The sequence below is a fragment of the Pectinophora gossypiella genome, chromosome 15, assembly GCF_024362695.1.
Source record: "Pectinophora gossypiella chromosome 15, ilPecGoss1.1, whole genome shotgun sequence".
Lineage (NCBI taxonomy): Eukaryota > Metazoa > Arthropoda > Insecta > Lepidoptera > Gelechiidae > Pectinophora > Pectinophora gossypiella.
In genome coordinates this window covers 9191444-9213397 of record NC_065418.1, presented here as the reverse complement: position 1 = coordinate 9213397, position 21954 = coordinate 9191444, and the positions used below count along the sequence as shown (strand labels likewise).

General features: G+C 35.1%; 1 protein-coding gene and 1 long non-coding RNA gene across 2 annotated transcripts; one reads left to right on the top strand and one right to left on the bottom strand.

The window, feature by feature from the left end:
* Positions 1-4040: 4040 nt before the first annotated feature.
* LOC126373408 (uncharacterized) lies at positions 4041-5628 on the bottom strand. Its single transcript, XR_007567309.1, has 2 exons — positions 5550-5628; positions 4041-5030 (listed from the first exon to the last, which is right to left on the bottom strand). It is a non-coding gene; the product is annotated as an uncharacterized LOC126373408 (long non-coding RNA).
* A 6947-nt stretch (positions 5629-12575) lies between these two features.
* Positions 12576-20156, top strand: LOC126373355 (elongation of very long chain fatty acids protein AAEL008004-like). Its single transcript, XM_050019497.1, has 6 exons — positions 12576-13120; positions 13732-13922; positions 14614-14694; positions 15277-15439; positions 18512-18648; positions 19084-20156. The coding sequence occupies exons 1-6, from the start codon at positions 13072-13074 to the stop codon at positions 19288-19290; spliced, it is 828 nt and encodes a 275-aa protein (XP_049875454.1). The 5' UTR covers positions 12576-13071; the 3' UTR covers positions 19291-20156.
* The last annotated feature ends 1798 nt before the right edge of the window (positions 20157-21954 follow it).

The window sequence follows — 21954 nt, the reverse complement described above, 5'->3', positions numbered from 1 at the left end:
CACAATGGGACCTAGGGACTAAGGCCGCCCTGGATCTGATCGTTCCTGGTCAGATAGCCTTCTATGACGATTTATTGCTTAACCAACCTTATTGAATTTTAAATGGTCATTATTCACATAAAGCTATTGTCCTAAAACATAAGATTTCGAGCAGGATTCATAACTGGGCTCTAGCCTCTCTGTGGGAATGTTGAAAGGTCAAACGTTTCGTGAGAGGAGTTTTAAAATAAATCGGATTGCTTCGACAATTTGAGCTATTAGCCGTGGCATTCGGCGATAAATCTCCCTTCTCGGACGCAATTTTAAATGTCAGCGGACATAATTCTAAATATTTTAAAGAAGAACTTTATATTAGACAATATAAAATTACGCCTGTTAAATCTGAGCGGATAAAACCAAGTAAGTAACCCGAGAAATAATTTACTTTTATACCGAAACATAATACAGCATCACGCCTGTATTCACAAAGGGGTAGGCCGAGGTTATTGAATGTATATGTCGCAGGGATATGATAAAAACGGGGATTTGATCAATTCCCTAAGGGATTCGATCAAATCACGGAAGATGTTAAAATAACAACACGATTTTATCTTTTCCCTAAACAAATCTAGGGAATTGAACAAATCCCTAAATTAGTTCAGTGAAATGACATAAATAATTTTGCTTTGGTATTTTCAAGGTTTATTTGGTAAACCAACTACAACATAATTATGATAATCAGATGTGTGTAATACAAGGAAATATTGATACTTATAAAAAATCACCATTACTTAGAACAATATATTTTTTTGAAAGAATGAACTAAAATTTCTTTAAAAAATAAAAAATATTTTAGTTGCGTATGATACATAATTGCCTATTTGTAATAATCACTTATTAAAACATGTAACTGATTTGTGGCATCGTGAATTACAAAAAAATTTTGTGTCTAATACAATCCTTGTAATATTATTTGCATCTAGTGGACCCCTGTCTACTTTTGGTACATATCCCTGCGACATATATACACCCACTCTTCATTAGCTATGTTTAAGACCGATGTAGGTAAAGGAGGCGAGTCTGTTACCACACAAATCTTTTTTATATAGTACTTTGTAGATTTGGTAATAATGATTGAATCTAACAGAAATGTAACATACATAATAGAAGGAGCAATGGTTTAAAGGCGCAAAATTCAATTGTATTAAATAAGTTAAAAACAACTCTGTAATGCGACGAACTTTTGTGGCAGGCTGTCACTCCAAAAAAGTTATACGAGTAAGACTTTAGTAAGTACCTATTAATAAAGTTTAGTAATACATGAGATAAAAATAGTTAGCGCATTAGTCACACCGTACCACACAGAATATCGGCACACTTTCATCATCGTTTTGTGCTTAAGGGTTCTATCTTAATATGGAATGGAACACGATTTTCACTGATTGTGTAACTATGCCCTTTCCTTTACCTACAGTTGTAGCTGCCCAAACGGAACATAACATAGTATTTACCTACTTTAGTAAATTATCATGTTTGGCCGGTTAAACCACAAGCCCGAAGACGCTATAATTTTGAATTTGGAAACATATCACTTAGTTTGATAAGATTTGTTCGAATTTACCAAGACTTGCTTTGTTAATCCAAGTAGCTAGTGCTATCTGAGGAAAAACTAAAATAAGACACATCAAAAAAATAAATTGACTTTCTGTTTAGTTACTCTAAATCTTGGATACCCATATCTTAGAGTAGGTAACTAACGAACTCATTATTTAAGTAAATTATATACTGGCGACTCGACTCGGCTTTGCCTAGGTAAAATTTACTCGCTTTTCCCTCGAAAAATTGCCGATTTTAAATTGCTTATCTTCCCAGGCATGTCGTAAATACCGACAACCAACTCAACCAAACCAACCAACCAACTGTGTCTTTTCCAATATGATGGTCAATTTTATAGGTGACGTGTTGATCACCAAGTCATCATCTTCCTGGCATTATTCCGTTTTTTATCCACTTACCTATCTTGAAGATTTGACAGGTCCGGTTTTTCACATTAGCGACTGCCTGTCTGACCTTCCAACCCGCGAAGGGAAAACCAGCCCCATAAAGAGCCGATTCACCTATTACCATAGGTATTGATCATCATATCCATCTTTAGGACTTTCGTATCAAAACTGTACGCAAAATGCATGTAAAATCGGAATCGTGCAAAAGCACCTGCTAAGTAGATACAAGAATATTAAGTGTATAGGTCATCGGCCAAGAGGGGCAGCGGGGCAGTAAAGGACGCGGCCAAATGTCACCGCGAATCGGGACTTCGCAACATACGGGTACATTCTAGACGTGTTGTTTTGTAACGGCGAATTGTTTGAGGACGAACATTTACATATTCAGACGAGAAGTTGTTTTGTTGGTATTTTCTATTTGGTTAAATAAATAAGCTGCATATTGGATATAACAATGATTTTGTTTCATTAACTACTATTGAAGTGTTATTAAAAATTTCGTCACGGCTGAAAACCAACACTGGATGGTGCCGTAACATGGTTCCATTACAGCACAAGCTGACCCATTTCCTTTTGTTTTCATAATATAGAAAAATGAAAACTGTTACTGGCGAAAAAAAAAATATTATTCTTCTTAATCATGTCCGTCCATTTGTCTGCTTTTGTATTTACATAGATACTATATTACATTATCTACTTGTATTTTTTTAAGATTTCACTAACTCCTGCGCTCGCGGTATAGGCTCACAGCAACCACGACGCGAGCGCCGCGAATTAGGTATATCGCAAACTTTGACCAATAAATACAGCGAATGCTATCTACGCAGATAAACGTCGAAAGGCTATTGGTCGAAACCCTCGATATAATTCGCATCGAGCTCTGCGCGGTGATTCTTCAGTCCCCGCGGAGTTTTGTGAAGTCGTCAGACTAGAATAACTCGTAAAGAAATTAGCATCCTTGACTTCTATCGAATAGGATTTTTTCGCTCTTTGATAACCCTTTTATAGCGCTTCTAATACTTATGGTACTTGTATTTTTAACAACTCACCAGTTTACCTTCTCATGATGAAAAGTGTTTTTGTTAGTCACTGTATGTATGTATCGTGTGTTTTTCATAGCGTTTGTGCTACAATTAACAAGCGTCATTGACCTTGTTTGTCGAACATTGTTGTTATGTCAAATTGACTACGTAAACCGCCTTCATTTGGCCAACATACTTTGGAAAATACATGCAAAATTACTATTTACCTTTAGTTTTGACGACCTGTATTGATAATATATTTTAATGTAATTGAATTCCGTAGTAATATTTAATTTCATTGAATTTTGTAATATCTGTGACGTGTGATTATTATCAATAAATGACTATGACTATGACTACGAAAATAAACTTTTAAATTAAATGGAAAGTTTAGTCTCTGACGATTAAGCTCACTACCGCAAAGACATTTGTTAGGTTATAATATATTTACATTGGGTATTTCTTTAAAGATTTGAGAGTTTGCAAGGCATCTTCTTGCTTTCTGTTTTTATACCACTCTTACACCTTAAGATTACCTACAAGAAACTACTCATCTCGCCTAAAGTACCACAATGGCTAAACGGGCGTGTTATCCTATGCAATAAAAAGTACTGTTATTGTGTTGTTTTCTTCAAATTTTCCCGCCAGTTAGCGCTAACATTCAGCCTGCGCCGCCGCACCATCTTCGCAAAGGTCGCGCGCTGACCGATAACGATTGCGGCCTTACTGCCTCACCATCAGGGACGTTGCACCATGCGATGGGTTACCATGGGAACACGGTTACATGCACTTTTGGTATATAACATACAATAGAACATATTGTTTAGTGTTGTTTTTATATGTGAAATAAAGCGTTTTTGTATTATATTTTTAGTCAGTAGCACATTTATTATTCATTTGAAAAAAGAGATTTGTGATTTTACATAATTTCTTATCCTTTTTATTGACTATTATTAATACATAAACAAATGAATGATAAATTTTATCAGATTACGGTTTGATGAATTAAAAAAACATGTCATAAAACACTTCAATATAATTTTTTATGAATTCCATTTACTTATATTATTAAATCAGATATATTGTTATTCAAACTATTTTTGGATACCTTAGGTATCAATTACTAAAACCCCAATAATGAGCTTAACTATACGTCATTACAATATTCACACATTCATTTCAGAATAGATTTAAATAAGTAAGTATTTTGACGAATTATATTAACTTGGTGTGATGTGTGACAACTTAAGCAATTTTTTTGTTCTAACAGTATCGTAAATAGTCTGTAAGTACTCGTATACTACTTAATAATGCTATTACATATAAAAATGCAAACATTAAGAGCGTTCAAAATGTCTACCAAATTATATATTCTTCACATATTACCTAATATATATCTAATATTATTTAGCCTGTACTATCCCACTGCTGGGCAATCACCCCTTTATGTCTCCCCATTTCACAGTCTTCGGGGAACTGCCACTAATCTCTCACGCCATCTTTTTCGGGGTCTACCTTGTTTTACTTTGTGAGACTAACCTTTGCTTGATAAGGACTTTACAGACTTAAATCACCTGATTATCTGAAAAAATAAGATGATTCCGTGCTTTGGAGGGGACGTTAATCCGTTGGTCCCGGCTAGCCAACCCACAGTGGAGAAGCGTGGTGGAGTATGCTCCATACCCCCTCCGGTTGATTGAGGGGAGGTCTGTGCCTAGCAGTGGGACGTGTATAGACTGTTTATGTTTATGCTTTTACCTTGTTTTCTGTGACTATTCGGATATCGACTGAGAGAAAATACTGGCCCACTGCTCGACTTACATAACTAACCCTTCTTTTCATTACAAAGTTTATCGTTACCACACTAAAATAGTATGTAATAAGACAGGTATACGCGTCGATAGTTTACGAGACAGCGCCCAAGTCCCGGTCCTGTGGGACTCGCGGGACAATCGCACGTGGGCGCGAGTCTTCCCGGCGATTATGCACGCCCGCTGCGCCCGAAGTGTCGAAGAAGATGCTTTATCTACGTAAAAAATTATAATAATTAAAACTAAATTTTGTCACAAACAAAAAATACCTACTGACTGAATATATACATAACCTAAGCTCAATTGAGTTGTCAGAGATACATCCATCGTAAAATGATCGTGAGATGATTATCACAATTCACTCAGTTTTCTGTTAGATGGTCTTGATTAAAATACTTAAATAAGTAGTTTAATCTTTGACAAACTTATAAACCTTCAAACACTGGTTATCAATACTGTTCCAACTCCACTGGTTTAATTATGACATTTGTATATCCCTGTAACTCCCTGCAAAGTAAACATAATGTTCTTCTAGGACAAATCTTTAAATTCTAGTAAGGCCATGATCGCATTTTACTAAAGTCAATTTTTCAAATATTCCTGCCATTAAAGTTTTTAGAGCGATATTTTATGAATAAATGGTTTGCATCCCGTGGTGCAGTAGATCTACTTAGTAAAGAGTTACACTGCCCATTTGCATACGGTCACCATAAAATTAAAGTAGAGCATCTTACCCCGCTACCGCACGCGTTAAACGCTCGCCATAGTCCGTGCCATAATTGATACGGGGCGAGCTAAAAACCAATAGCAAACCCTCAAATGATTTATACCGGGCTAATGCGCATGTGCGGCGACTTTATTAACATTTATTATGATAATGACCGTCTTGAATAATGTTTTAATATGCCAGAGAAGCATTGTACCGCGGACCGAGGATCGCGCGTGGGGTGGATAATGCGGCCCATGTCCTGGACCGTAACCCAGAATCTAGAATATTTAGTAGGTACTAAGTCATTAAATCACTAAGGCTATGTCCGAGACACATGATTGGAGATTTGGAGATATGTCTGTCGAGTGGTCCTGTCTAAATCCCTCTCTGTATTGTTGGTGACGATTGTTAGGACATTGAGCTGTAATTTATTATAAGAGTAAGTATAAACAATCACTTATTAAAAATCTATCGAACACAGCTTGATTATCAAATATGCGCCACAAATAAAGTACCTAGGTCTAAAATTGCGATCGCTAAACGTGAAATTGATCATTACCTTTATTGTTTTTAGTAGACTCCCTTACTTACTTAGGTATAAAGTCTTGACTTTGTCTTTAAACTCCTAGCAACCTACGAACGAACGTCTTCAAATTAAAACACCCACATGAGCGGAATAATTCTTCATAATTGGCCTCCAACCGTATACTTGTAATTTTTATGAACATAAGAGTACTCCACACGTTTTCCCCAGTCTAAATTCCCTTAACCGTTTCCTAATATTAAAAGCTCTAAGTGCGAAGGATTTCTTTTCTTGGTTCTTTTAACTTCAAAGCTACTAATCTCCAAATAAGACAGTTCCACTATGCCTCAAGATAGGTACTACTACTTGGGGGGTTAGCGAATATGCAAAATATTTCGTAAAGCGACAATGAAAGTGACACCTAAAATATTAAATAATTATCTAAAGAATGAAATAAGGTAATATCGTATAAGAAGGTGACATGGCAATCCCAAATGTTTATATGACTTTCACTTTCGTTTTTCGTTATCATATGCAGCTTGGCTAAGGCCCCTTCACACTTTTGTCGCGATGTAGCAAAACTAATCCGCCAGTCTCGTAAGCTGCACGGGATCTATATCATCTCTTGAAAGGACTCGAAGCGTCATTACTAGCAACATAACCCAAAAAAAATCACCAACAAAGACAATGTGCATCGAAAGCTTTTCTACCCTCGCGTCGGCATCTGATTCCGTATGCTAATACATTCATGTGGCTTTGTCCGCGTTGCACAACCGACAATTAGCTAGGCTTTGTCCTGCTCGGGTTGACTTCAAATTATACTGTTTAATCTATTGCCTACACACTGAATTATGCGGACCCGTGTCGCTTGTCGTATCTTATTTGTTATTATAACAATTTTGACGGCGATAAAGTTATCCTATCACATTGATCAAATATAACTCGCTGAAAAGTGGGTACTTTTTAAGTACGTAGTTCATCACGCGACGCTGTACCTCTAATTTCTCCAATTTTGAATATAAATGTGAGTTTATATTTTATTAACTTATTTATAGAATTATTTAAAGGCCATTGTAGGGTCTTCATGCATTCTGGAGTGGCCAGTTCTAGTTTGTTCTTTTGGCTCCATCTGGTAAGTTCAAGACCTCTTCGGACAACTACCAAATACGCTACGGTCGAGATAAGTTCAAAAACCTGTTAACTTACAAGAAAGGTAGTCACAATAACTCATAATAATCTAATTTGTACGAATTCCAGAAAGACTGCAGTCTTACATAATTACTCACTTTACAATTAAGAAAAACGGTAATTCGTTGTTCACTCATTTCAAAATGACCGCCGGTTCAACGATTGCAATAAACATTAACAAATGTATAATTAATTACTTAAATAAATGAACAGTGCAATTCGGATCAGTCGAAACTGACCTTGAATTTCCAAGAAGTATTTGTTAAATAGACACTTACGCGACTTACTTAGAGCTTTAAATCTCGAAAGTCCTCTTCATCGACAGTCTTCTTTTTACCCTTGGAACGAGGGCAATCAGAGATGCGGGCTTCCGAAGGTGGAAACTAAGAGGTTGTTCTACAAAGGCCGCTAGTTAAAGATAATAAATCTACTTATCTGCTCTTCTCGCTCAGAGAGACGGAGCAAGTTTTTCGACTTACAACCTTAGTTCGTGGTAGTTTCTCGTGGCTCGGCTAGTGTGGAGAAAGCATCGTGACTTCGACTTAAAAATAATGAAATTCACTTTTTAATTATAACAGTGATCCAAGTGGACCTGTTCTCTCAGCGCTTCCCATTTTTCTGCCCAAGTAGTTAATGCCATTTGCGCCAAATCTACAATTAGTCGCGACAAAAAAAAGTCGCTAACACAGTTGGCTCGACTGTTGTAGACGGCGATACAGCTCACCACCTATCACGTCGATTTAACAGAAAGCTCGGTGAAGTGTAGGTACTTAGTTCATGCGATGGAAGTACCTCTGACCACCCCGATTGGGATCTAGTCGTGAGCTTATGTTGTGTAAAAGTGATTTGAATTTTCAAGAGGGAGTAGAGCAAAAAAATGTTCTCCACACTATCAGTCTATCTTACCTCACCGGAGCGGACAGTAGCTTGGCCGAACCCCCACATACGGGCCTGATTGAAAAGTTTCACTCACAACTTACAAAATTTAAACTTAGCTCCAAATACTCAGAGTTCCTTTCAAGTTGCAACTTGTCAGTCCACGTCTCGAACTTTCAACTTATTTTTGTTAGGCGGCTATTTTGGAGTTGTCACATTAGTTGTTGATAGTTTTAGTTTAGAGTGGGACAAAATAAGTGGTTTTTTTTTTTTTTTATCAAGTGAATAAAAGGTAATCTATTGCCCCATTTGAAAGAAAAATATTAAGCAAAAATAATACACAACAGGCGACTCCCTCCTTTAAGTAATAAATGGCACCGATTCCTGTAGACACCTCCTAATTTAACTTTAAGTTATACCTGTCATTTTCTTATCCGCCGAAAAGGAAAGGGACGGAAGATTGACAGCTCTTAACTTTAGGAAGAATGAGTAAATGAATGAATAACCTGGGCGAATCAAAAAGGTATCTCGCTGGTATGCAAACAGTTTGACGTGTGCTTTCAACATAATTCTGTCGGATTATTGGCCAATGCAAAATTTTTAGACAGTTGTTTTAGATTTGTGCTTAAAATTGACGTGTGTTCCATACATTTTATGCTTGTCGATCACCCGTCCCTTTCCTTTTCGGCGGATAAGAAAATGACAGATATAACTTAAAATAAAATTAGATGGTGTTTACAGGAATCAGCACGTTTGAAATGCAAATTAGATTTCTCGATTTCTTTTAACGCTACACTAGAAGTAGATACTACAACACAGAACATAGTGTTGCATTCAATTAGTATCTATTGTATGTTACAAAGGTTACAAACTATTAATAGTAGCAAATATACAAAAAGTGATATACTTGTAGGATTTTGGAATTCCACGAAACGAATGTATACCTGAAAGAGGTCTATACATTTTTTTGTTTATGGCAATGTTCTAGACTAGTCTATGAGTGGTGTGACTTTCACTTTTTTCTCGGAATGGCGAAACGATTATATTTGTGTATATAAACTATGTGAAGCTGATTTCCCAAGCTTTTATTTGCATCCCACATACTTATCTGTTACTAAAAGTAAGTTTAGTCCCTACCTAAATAGGTACGTGTGCATTCCTTAGCGTATTTGCTACGTATTTATCACATTGAGAGCACGGTTACATTCGACGGTGATATCATTCGACAATCATAATTCAGTTTTGATTGTCAAATGCTATGAATATTTAGTATGGGCAGAACACTGAATTTAAGTAGATACCCTTAGCAATGCTGTAACCACTTATGTAGGTTAGTATCTTGAAGTCATGCACCAATATAGAGGTAGGTATTGATAGAAATACTAGAAAGCAACTACGTTGATATATTGGGCTTACATAATCACGTTAAGTCAGTGTTTTGAATAAGTACATAAATTATATATTCTTCTTCTTCTTTTCTTTCTTTAATAGTCAATGTGGTACTGTGATACGCCGGCTTGCTTCGCCAACGGGGAGTGCCGGTTCGCACACCAGTACCGAACTTGCACCAATCACTTATTAATTTATCTTAAGTGCAGTTCTCAGTAACTCAGTTGGCTCGACAATTATAAATATTATAATTAGAAGACAAATAAAAAAATAAGGAAGTATTTTATTTGATGTGTTTTATTTTTAGTTTTTTAAGAAGATGAAAATAACATCGTACAGTGTAATTACTAGCACGTGGTCTTGTAAAATATAAATTAATTATTACATTATTTGTGACTTATTGTAAATTTATCTCGGATCACATTCCCTACTTGGCGGAATAAATGTATATATAGATGCAAATACCACCTTTTTCTCCAAAAAACAATTCAAATCAGAAATAAACCCGTCATTTGACCGCAGACATACTAAACGCTTCAACAAAGAAATTATCAACACTACATGCGCGGGAGCCGAATTCCGTCCGTTAATCGCGACCGAAATAAATATTCGGACGAGGTAATGCACTTTGCAGGCCACTGCACGAAACAATACAGGATGATTTTAAAATTAAATATTGTCACGTTATACCAATTTTTATAATTTTCATTTCAATTCCGTAAGTACGTGGTTTATAAAAGTTGTATCTTCGATAAATATAATACCTAAACATAATAAAGAAAGATATTGTACTGAAGACAAAATAAATAATTTCGAGTTGCTTTCCAGATTTCCAGATCTTAGCCAATTTAAAAAATAATATTTGTGGAGTGTGGTCCATTACGGTTGAGGGGTGGCCTGTGTCCAACAGCGGGACGTATACAGGCTGTTTATTTTTATAATATTATGTTTTAGATACTTATGTAGGTAAATAGGTATGTCCACGTCGTGACCAGATCTTAGAGTTGATCATTTCATGATGTGTTCGATCATTTTATGAAATGGTCATATTTCATAAAATAGAATATATCACTAAACACTAACCGTTTATCGACATGAGCAACTAAATGCATGATTAGTTCATGATAATTATGGCCAAACGTAGGCAATCGTATCGTAAAATTAGTAGTGGCACTTGTTTTTTTTTTTTTGTTTTTTTTTTTTTGACGTGACTTATTGTAGATTTGCCGCAGATGGCATTAACTACTTGGCCGGAGCCACTGGTGTCGATTATATTCAAAACTTTATTGATATTATAATCGATGAATCAATATAATTGTACAATTTTCCGTATCGATAGTATTGATTTGATAAATAATTTTGAACCTAAGAAAGGTCGACTATTCGCATTTTTATTAAGTACACCACATGACATGGACACCGCTTACGTTAATGATATGGCCAAAACGTTGATTGAAATATTACTAAACGTTGACGTTTCAACGAAATATGACTATCTCATGAAATGGTCGACCACATCATGAAATGATCAATTTTAAGATCTGGCCACGACATCAATATAACGGCCTCCGTGGTCCAGTGGTTGAGCGATGAGCTCACGATCTGGAGATCCCGGGTTCGAATCCCGGTGGGGACATATCACAAAAATCACTTTGTGGACCCTAGTTTGGTTAGGACATTACAGGCTGATCACCTGATTGTCCGAAAGGAAGATGATCCGTGCTTCGGAAGGCACGTTAAGCTGTTGGTACCGGTTACTACTTACTGATGTAAGTACGTAGTCGTTACATGAGTCCTGACAGGTGCCTTTGGCGGCTCAATAGTAACCCTGACGCCAGGGTTGATGAGGTTGGTAATCCACCTCACAACCCACACGATAGAAGAAGAAGAACAATATAAAATACGCATCCTGTACAGCCGCTCTTGAGATTGGAGATCCCGTCTCAGTAGCGGTCATCTGGCGTCTCGCCAACATAAAGCAAACAAACCGAATGTTTGTCCGTCCGTCGGTCAGACGGGCAACAAACGACTGAGCACTTCGGATGCCCTCTATAAACAGAACTGTCACGGTTTAGTTGAGTCATGGCGAAAAAAGTTAAATACTTGGGCATTTACCTTAATAAGTGTCCGAAGAAATATATAATTTGAAATGAAAACTAATAATCTATAAAAAGCTATAGAGCTCCGTTCCAATAGAAACCTAGACACTAAATAAAATAATTTGTAAATCTTAAAATAATGTGTTTTTTTTTTTGTTTCATTATATCCACTTTTTTACTAAGTATGTAAGTAGTAAATAACAAAAGCGTAAATCCCACCTAACAAGACAAGAACAGAATCCTAGTCACTGAAAGAAAACTATTATAGGTAGGTACCTACTGACTATGCCTATTTTAGTTATAAAAACATATCAAACTGCAAAGATCAAAAAAATATTACGATCATATCAAACTCTGTGTCAATCAAAGAACATCTTTATCATTTTGAACAGAAACATATTTTTATGTATAATAAAAATTTGTTACACATACATATAACACACGTATGAAGAAGTGATCACGTAGTGTGCCGTATTATATGCAAACAATCGATGTTATAGATATAACTATCGTAATATAAGAATCACAGCTGATTAACACGTTTGCGATAAGAAAATATGATGACAAACATTTTAATCAAATCCATTCATTGTTAGTTTATCCGGAACAAACCTTGACTAGGTCAGTTGGAAAGTGACTTTGTCAGTGATTAACATAGCTACGATTTTACAAAAATTTTAATAAAAAAAAATACGTTTTATAAATATTGTAACAAACTATTTGATTAACTAAACAATGTTAAGTCAAAGTAAAAAGTGGAAATCGGTTTTTATTCAAAATAAATTACATTTGATAAACTTTGATTATTTGAAAAATAGTATTAACAATTGCACAAATATCTGTATTTGAAATAATAAGGCGTTTTAAGGAATATATTAGCGCCAGCGTAAACGACACATACTAATTAACTGATGAATTTGTCGCTGCATACTATTGTAATTCATTTTGTTAATACCTACAGTCAGTCATTATACATCCAGACAGGTGACACAGAAATCACTATTGTAGTTTTAGTGCAAATTGCTATAAGGTAGGAGTTAGTTGTTAGTTCCTGACCAATTTTGATTTGCAAGTGTTTTAGTCCATAAAAAAAGTATCAGTGAAGTATCTACGAAATAGACAAAGTTCTAAGACCCAATATTTCAATTCAGCAAGAAAGTTCGTGAAAGACGTTCACTTATTTGTTAATTTATCATCGTGTGAATTCGTGTAGTCGGTAAATTAAAATTTTAAATATTTACCCTTGACCTGCAAAAAAAAATCGTAACTACGTCATTTTGAAGTACAAGAATTACTTAGTTGGGAAATATAATTGGTCTATTCAGTTTAGTGCAAGTTAACCACGGGCCAACACGTAGTCATGGACACAAGTGTCCATTAGTATTAAATAATTTTATAGTTTTAATTCTTTCAATATTAAAAGAATAATAAAATTTCGAGTCAGTGTCAAACTTTACTTTTAAACGTGAGCAATGGCGACTATTTTACAAAATCTTTTACAAACGCTGGAAGAAAAAAGTGGTAAGTACCTATGCAAAAGCTGTATAAATATTTATATAAGATCATAAACATATCTTTTCATACGTATCTAATATCGATAATTCTTCGATTACTTCATTTTAAGACAATGTTATAATTAGTGAAGTTGATAAGGATTGACGAGAATATGTCAGAAGAAAAATATACAATATACAAATATGGATCTGACAAGTTATTACGAAAAGAGGATTTAATATTTTACACTAAAAAGATTTTACACAAAAAAAAATTGCATATAACCAATATGTTTATTTTTTAAAATTGATCACTGAATCTAAAAGAGCGAAAGTTTATTTATTGAATATAAAAATTGAAAATTATGAATTGAATTATATAAATTATAAAATGTAAGTAGGTACCTTTGTTTCCGGTGAACATAATTTGGTACAGTTTTAAGTTTATTTTTTTAAATAATTACATTAAGACAAAAAGTGACTTTCTGAAAATAAACTTTTTATCGTTATGATCATTCATTATTAAATTCTGAATTTAAATAATTATCGTCAACCAAGTAATTCATCTTAGGGTGTAAAGACTCATAAATTATATTTTTTACCAACACGTAAATTACGTTAATATTTTTCCTTTTTCAGACCCACGCACACGGGGCCTGCTTCTAGCTACGAACCCTATCCCTTTAGCGATCATATTGATCAGCTACCTCTACTTCTGCACATCATGGGGTCCCAACTTCATGAAGGATAGAAAACCCTTCGCCTTAAAGAATACCCTCATAGCGTATAACGCTTTTCAAGTTTTGTTTAGTGTTTATCTGTGTCTTGGGGTAAGTGTTCAGTCTGTTACATTTTTAATTAACGTGACTTATTGTTGATTTGTCGCAAATGGCATTATCTACTTGACCGGATAGATGAGCGACTTGTTGAATTTATCGATAGATTTTTATCGACAATTGGCACAACCACAAAGACAATCTTGTGCCATTAAAAAAAGTTTTGTTGTAGCTATGTCTTGTACATTGTTTTAAGTTTACGCGGTTATTATCATAATTAAAGCACATAGTAACGGGTTTGGTGCGAGTTCAGATGGTTCCGAACATTCCGATGTCAAAAACATAAACAAGCGGCAAAGAAAGAAGGTAGACAGGTATGTCTGCCCGTAGAAAATTATAGATCTACCTACTCCACTCCAATCTCATCAGTCATACCGTGATCATGGCACTTGCAACAGTGTCGAAATATCGGTCTCATATCTCCATTTAAACGCGGTAAGAACCCGTTACTATGTGCTTTAATTTTGTCTTGTACAGTCGGTTGCAATAACATAAAAACTCATCAAAAATTCAAATGAATGCTTAATAGTTACAATAATTACTAAAATATGAGAATATCTGTGTATTAAGAGTGCGTTATGTACTCTAATTAATAAGATATTAATCTAAAACCATGACATTGGTATGTAAGATTAGTACGACCGACCGAGTGCCATATTTTTTTAAGATTTGAATTTTTTTCCAGGGATGGTTCGCAGGATGGCACGATTGGCCAGATTTCTTCTGCCAGCCTATCGATACCGAAGATAATGCGTCAAGCAGAGCTGTAAGTTTAATTTATCTACTTAAATATCTCGTTGACGATTATATGGGCGATCGCTGGATTGCACACACTGTTCATCATAGGTATCAAGTAGAATAGAATAGCGTAGTATTGATATTAGGATTTCGTATCAAAAGTACCTGCTAATTGTTAAAACCCTTTACAATTTAAAATAAACTAGTGATAAACATGTATTTATTTGACAGCCAACTTAAATAAAATAAAAATTCGATTGGACTTTGCTTGGCTGTCAAATACTTAAGTATTTGACGTTCACTTACGTTTTGTTTCTACCGATAAATTGGTAAGACTTTTCCGGAACGTAACATAAGCTCACGACTATATCCCAATTGGGGTAGTCAGAGATATCTACATCAATCTTAAAATGAACTAAGTACCAACACCTCACCGAGCTTTCTGTTGCACCAACGTGAGAGGTGGTCAGCCGTATAACTGCGCTTGAGATAAATAAATAACTCTTTGGTGCAAGTCCAGTGCCTGGACTCGAACCGGTGCTTCTCGTTTGAGAAGTAATCCGATGAAAAACAAACCCACAATGACTTTAAAAAAAAACTTTTTTTTTAGATGCACCACGTGGCCCATTGCTACTACTTGGCGAAGATCACAGAGCTGCTAGACACGGTATTCTTCGTGCTGAGGAAGAAGGACAATCAGGTTACCTTCTTGCATCTGTACCACCACGCCACCATGCCTATATTCTCTTACTTTGGATTGAGATATTTCCCTAGTAAGTAATAGTAAATATTTATATGCTTTCTACAATAAATGAGTTAACAAAGTACAGACGGGTACAAGGATTCTTTTTACTCGTAGGTACCTTTATATTTTTTTAAACTGAAAGAGTATGTATGTTCCTAACATGATGGACCATTATAATCTATTATGGGTAATGGAGTGATCACCAGTTGTCGTCTGACATCTTTTGTCTCTACTTAGGTGCTCGAAAAGGTTGTCGAAAAGGTTTTCGAGCATATACAAAAAAAAACATATACAACATATAAAACATATACAACACATACACAAAGTCATGCCTTTTTCTTCCATCGTGTGGATTTTGAGGTGAATTACCAACCCCATTAACCCTAGTGTCAGGGTTATTACTGAGCCGCCATAGGCCCCTGACATGACTCATGTAACGACTACGTACTTACATCAGTAAGTAATAACCGGGACCAACGGCTTAACGTGCCTTCCGAACGACAATCAGGTGATCAGCCTGTAATGTTCTAACCAAACTAGGGGTCACAGAGTGATTTTTGTCCCCACCGGGATTCGAACCCGTCATTTCATGCCTGTAATTCCCATTGAGAAGCTTGATATACATCTTAAGATGGATATGACGAGGCATTCAATTTATCGTGCCATTCTGGAAAGTGATTAAACTATAAAAAATCTTCTCTCTTGACTTCAACCCTGGAGTCCTGGTTACTATTGAGTCATGTCAAAAAGGTTATTATAAAGTTAGTGATTATTTAGAAGATATGAATGCATGGGATTAACTGTCTGAGAACTGATATTAGGCAGCTAAATTACTCAATTGTATACCAATATTTTATGTTTATTTTTATTTTTTTAAAGAACGTCTAGGGCCCTGTGCCGAGGTTTTTCTTGCAGCTTCTTTTCCCCGGCTATACAGGTTGTGAGAAGCTGCAGTAGTTTTAGGCGGATGAGACGTTCGTTATGTAAAATTGACGATTCAAAGTGTAACTATGTTACCTACTGAATAAAGATATTTTTGAATTTGAATTTGTCTCATATAACGACTACTGTACATAGAAAGTGCTACAAAAATAAAAAAGGAGGTATTAATTTATTTCCACGTGTGGGCCTTACTCGACAACTTTTTATCTGCAACTCATTGACGTAATGTTGATAAAGTATTCATGTTGATTAATATATGTAAATTTACGTTAACTATATTCCCAGCCAATACATTCAAGACAACGTCTAATGTGGCAATATTTCCTTCAGAGTTCAAGACTAATTCTAACAATGGCGAGATTTGAATGACCAATGAATATAATCAATCACCTCTGATCGACTCGGAGTCGTCTAGGTACAATTTTGTCCCTAAGTCAGTTAGAGCATTGTAGATCTTAACAGTAAAAACTGCATGCAATTATACTTAGTGGTACTCGAGATTAGCTCGAACAATCTTTTTTTTTTCACGTGACTTATTGTAGATTTGCCGCTGATGGCATTAACTACTTGGCCGGACAAATGGGAAGCGCTGAGGGCTCTCACCCGGCACAAAATTTAAAACAACAGGCCTGAGCGTGCCCAGTTGGGCCCGAAGCTCGGCTCAGGGCGTCGTCTGAGAGGAAGAATTAATCGACCCTAGTGGGTCGATAACGTTAAGCGCTGAATGAGGGAAATCGTCGACCACGCCGGCAGGGTTGGTATCGGGGTTCTGAAGTGTTAGGTGTCGCAAGCTGATTGGCCGTGTGCATCAGTTGTACTCGTAGTGTATTGAACTCACGGTGTAAAAACAATTGAATCTTCAAATCAAAACTAAAAGAACACTTTTTATAAAACTTGTGCAAAATAGAATAAATACCTAAACATTAATTTGTTTTGTTGGCTATCTACAAAAAAAGCTGAACGACTTTATACCTTAGATTTAGTTTTCTATTCTAATGTTCAATTAAAATTAACCTTGACATCGAATTTTGAGTTTGATTATGTTGGATATTATAATAGTAGGTCGAGCCTTATGACGTCACTAATGTGTTCTATTGAACGATACACCTAATTTTGTATCTTTTGTCATTTTAAATATGAATCATAATTAAGTACTCGTATCTTAAATAATTATTAATATCACACATTAATTTACATTACATTGAGTACATTAATTTGTTCTCAATAAAGTTTATGATTTTCCGTGAGTTAGTGTTGTGATTATATACAAAAAATCTATCAGAAAAAAAATCAAGTATTCCGAATTTTCAAATTTTCTGGCAAACTTTTCCAACTTTATTTTCCGTTCGTATAAACCTTGTTTGAACTATAATAACAAACCTTTCAAAAATAGCCAACATATTTTCAAGTGATGCGCTTACCAACGATCAGCAGTATCACAATTTTTAGTAACAGTACCAGAATTATCACTAACAAAAACTTAGCTCGATCATAATAGACGACGATACGGCGTTAGTCCAACAGAAATCTCGGTGAAGCGTTGGTACATAGTTCATCTTGCGACGACGCAAATTGAGAATTATATTTGTGAGCTTATTTATGTATTCAAGTGAGTAACTGGCCAGTCATCAGTCAACCTGAGAAATAGATGGGAGTTTTTAGGGCCCTGTTTTGACGTGGCTTATTGCAAACGGACTCCGTGGTCCAGTCGTTAGGCTCACTATCCGGAGGCCCCGAATCCCGATGAGGAAATATTACAAAATCACTTTGTGATCCCTAGTTTGATTAGGACATTACAGGCTGATCACCTGATTGTCCGAAAGTAAGATGATCCGTGCTTCGGAACGCACCTTAAGCTGTTGGTCCCGGTTACTATTTACTGATGTAATTATGTAGTCGTTACATGAGCCACATCAGGGGCTTTTGGCGGCTCAGTAATAACCCTGACGACAGGGTTGATGAGATTGGTGGTCCACCTCACAACGAAGACGATTAGAAGAAGAAGATTGCAAAGTTACCGCAAATAGCATTAAGTACTTAGCCGTAGTAATAAGGAGGTTTGAAAGTTCTTATCTGATACATAATTTAAGACAACAGGTTGGGCGCAAACCTCGGCCCAGGGCGTCGAGCTGGCTCTAATATTGTTCTTTGTTTTCAGATGGCCACGGAACATTGTTCGGCATCATGAACTCCTTTGTCCACATCGTCATGTACACTTACTACCTAATTGCTGGCCTTGGGCCTCAGTACCAGAAGTATCTGTGGTGGAAGAAACACGTCACTACCATCCAGCTGGTAAGAATCATCTTTGAAGTAACCGTATAAGTGTCTCTCACGCCATATTCTAAATAGATGACGCCGGCGTCGGCTTAAGGACAATAAATAAATCGAATTAATTTCGCATGGACAGGAGGAGGATCCGGTGTTATGGGTGACACGCTCGTCCTGGCTTGACAAGAGCTACGGGTTCAAGTCCCGTTTTTCTCTTTTTGATTTTCCATAAGCAAGGGTGAGGGCTATAAAAACAAAAAAAGACAATTACACAAGTGAGATTACAGCCAAAGTCAAACCGAATAACATAACACGTAAACAGCTAATTCTTTTCCTACTGCTGATTATGAGAACGAAGGCTGAGCCGCCTCCCCTCAATAGGGAGTATGGAGCATACTGTGGAATATGCTCCAAACAAACATCAATTATACCTAACATAATACGTTTTTTTATCACCAGGTCCAATTCTTCCTGATCTTCGCACACAACTTCCCCCCACTATTCAGCAGTTGTACTTACCCCAAGTTCCTCCACGTCATTCTATGCACAGACGCAGCATTCTTCTTCTACATGTTTGGCAAGTTCTACATCAAGAATTATCTTGTTAAAAACAAGTCACATTTGAACGGGTCAGCCAACGGAAAAGTGAAGGCGAGAATAGACTAAACAAAAAACCAGTAGTATCTAAAATAGTTATTTATAGAAAATGTATGTGAAGTGTACAATTCATAGAGGTGTTAACTAGTCAAATTACCTTCTTTTTAATACATTAATTCTCAAAATAAGTTTGTAAAGGATTTGAATACGTTAATATATCAAACTTGTTTGAAAATTTTAAACAAACCGAGAAGTAATGCTGTTCACTTTATTTAAAATGATAGTTTGCGTCTAATTTGTGATTGGCAATTTATCTTTAACTGAAAATACGTGCACCTTTGCGTGCTACTTAATTTCTAGTAGTCTAAATAGTAGTACTACGTTTATTCTGAGTGTATTTTGTGTATACTTACATTACATTATAATACAGAGTGACTGTAAACGTTAAATGTATATCATCGTTAATGTGGGACTAAAAAAAAATAGATCATGTATATGCATATATAATGGGTAGTAATAGGTAATGTGATGTTACATGTGTGCAACGCCGTTTCTTTGGGAAACGTAGCCTGAAAAATCCCTCATTATAACGTTGATAAGTTCAAATGACTGATTGTATTATAAAAATTTGGTTGAAAGTGTTGTGTTGTGGTTTTAGCGCCTAAAGTCGTAAAAAGTTTGATAGTGATAAACCGCGACTATTTCACGCATAGCTCAGTTCATTATGTTTTTACAACCTTACAAAAAATGTATGAATCCCTAAATAGTTGTAAAGATACAAGTTCGTTATGAAACTTTAAGTACATTTGAATCATTCGCTTTTAAATAGGATAACGAAATGACTAGCATTAGCGATGAATATAATTAATTAATGCTATAACTAGTTGTAAGGACAATACTTTAAGATAATAAATTGTTAATTTTATATTAATTCAGCCTAAAGTTATTATTTCCTCCCTTGTATTGTTATACAAAAATAGTTACATTATATCACAAAAATACATTTTTTATCAAAAAAATCGAAACACATCGCAAGTATCTGTTTCTAACTGAAAATAATTAAATACGAGTATTAGAAATAAAAATAAACGTTATTTTTAATTTACAATTTAAATTTGAATTCAAATATAAAATTCAATCAAAGAATTAAACACGTCTTCTGTTGAACAAAAATTCGTGTTTAGATTTTTTTAAGTAAGTAGTCTAATAAAAATTACATCACTAAAATATAAAAATAAAAGTTAAATATTGTAATAATTATTATTTAGTACCAAAAATACTTTGTAACCTGTGGTTACACTACATGACACATTTAATAATGATAGTAGTTAATTAATGTACCTGATTAGCCAAACAATCAAAATGACGGTTAATAGAAAAATGACTTTGCACAAATTATTCATAACCTCTTGCACAAAACGTTTTATATTTGCCAATTGCAAATAATACCGTAACGTTTGAAAATAAAGTAAAACGGTCAATATAAGAGCAGATAACAATAAGAAGGATGATTTTGCATAATTTTATTGATCTAAATAGCCATAGATCATTGATCATTGGCCCAATAATGCGTATTAAAACCTGTCAATTTCGTATAGTGATGCGCTTCACCATATTTATCGAGAAAATCACTTTCGCATTTATAATTTTAGTTACGTATTTAGGCACGCTTAGTTCTAAAATTATTCACTTAGCAAGAAATGATGAACCTAAGTATTAAAGTGCATAAAGATCCACTTTTACGAATTTAAATACCTTCTACTTTTCGATTATTTAAATAGCTACATTTACATAATTCATTTTTGTAACATAACAGTTAGTAGGTATGCAAATATGACGGAATGTTCTATAAATACGTGCAAATTGGAATTTTTCAATGTATTAAGCGTAAAAAAAAGTGTGGATGTTGTTCGTTTTTTGAATTCGATTTCAAGTGAAACAATTCAATTAACGTATTCAAAAGTAATTAATTTAAACGTAATTTACAGGGTTACGTCATTCTTTCGTCGTATGTGGGTATTGTACGTCAAATGAGTTTGCGTTTTTTGGCTTTTGTAGGCATATACATAAATCACGTCTGATTCCTGTGAAGGAGCCTACTTAAGGAAAAATAAAACACACAAGTCACTTTTACGTTCTGCACAGAAATAATTTTATCATAATTTATTTATCTTAGGAGAACAAACCATAAGTTATTATTATAATACTCTATAGAAAATATGGGCACAATATAATATTGTCTTTAAAATGTTAATCTTATTATATTTTTAATCTTTAAAGAATCTTTGTCTGTTTATAGTCACGTAAAAAAAACAAGTAACATAAAAACAAAACACTACTTATTCAACATCACTTTTCCATCGATACCTAGTCGACGCAGCTCAGTACATCACTACACTAGTGTTGTACAAAGCTCGCGTTGACCGATGGTGCGTGCCAAATGATACGATCCATCATAGCCGTCGTGTTTTGTGTCTCCCAAGGCCAGGTGTGAAGAACTACTTGGTAGGTAGGTATTTGTGAGGTTAGTATGTGAACTTTATAAGTTATTTAGAGATAACCAAAGTTATAAGCTGAATTTGTCGTATGCAGAAGTGAGTACATAATTAAAATCTAAGGTTGTTCAATGCCATGGATAAAAAGTCTAAGGGTGGTATTAATAAACGAATCATCAGCTGAGAATGCCCTCAACATCATGCTGAAGTCCCTGTTTTTATATAAGAATTGTCCCAT

Excerpts from the sequence above, each read along its gene's own strand:
- LOC126373355 (XM_050019497.1), top strand. The coding sequence starts at position 13,072 with ATGGCGACTATTTTACAAAATCTTTTACAAACGCTGGAAGAAAAAAGT. Across the intron at positions 13,923-14,613 it reads GTGTTTATCTGTGTCTTGGG|GGATGGTTCGCAGGATGGCA; the intron begins GTAAGTGTTCAG and ends ATTTTTTTCCAG. Across the intron at positions 18,649-19,083 it reads ACGTCACTACCATCCAGCTG|GTCCAATTCTTCCTGATCTT; the intron begins GTAAGAATCATC and ends TTTTATCACCAG.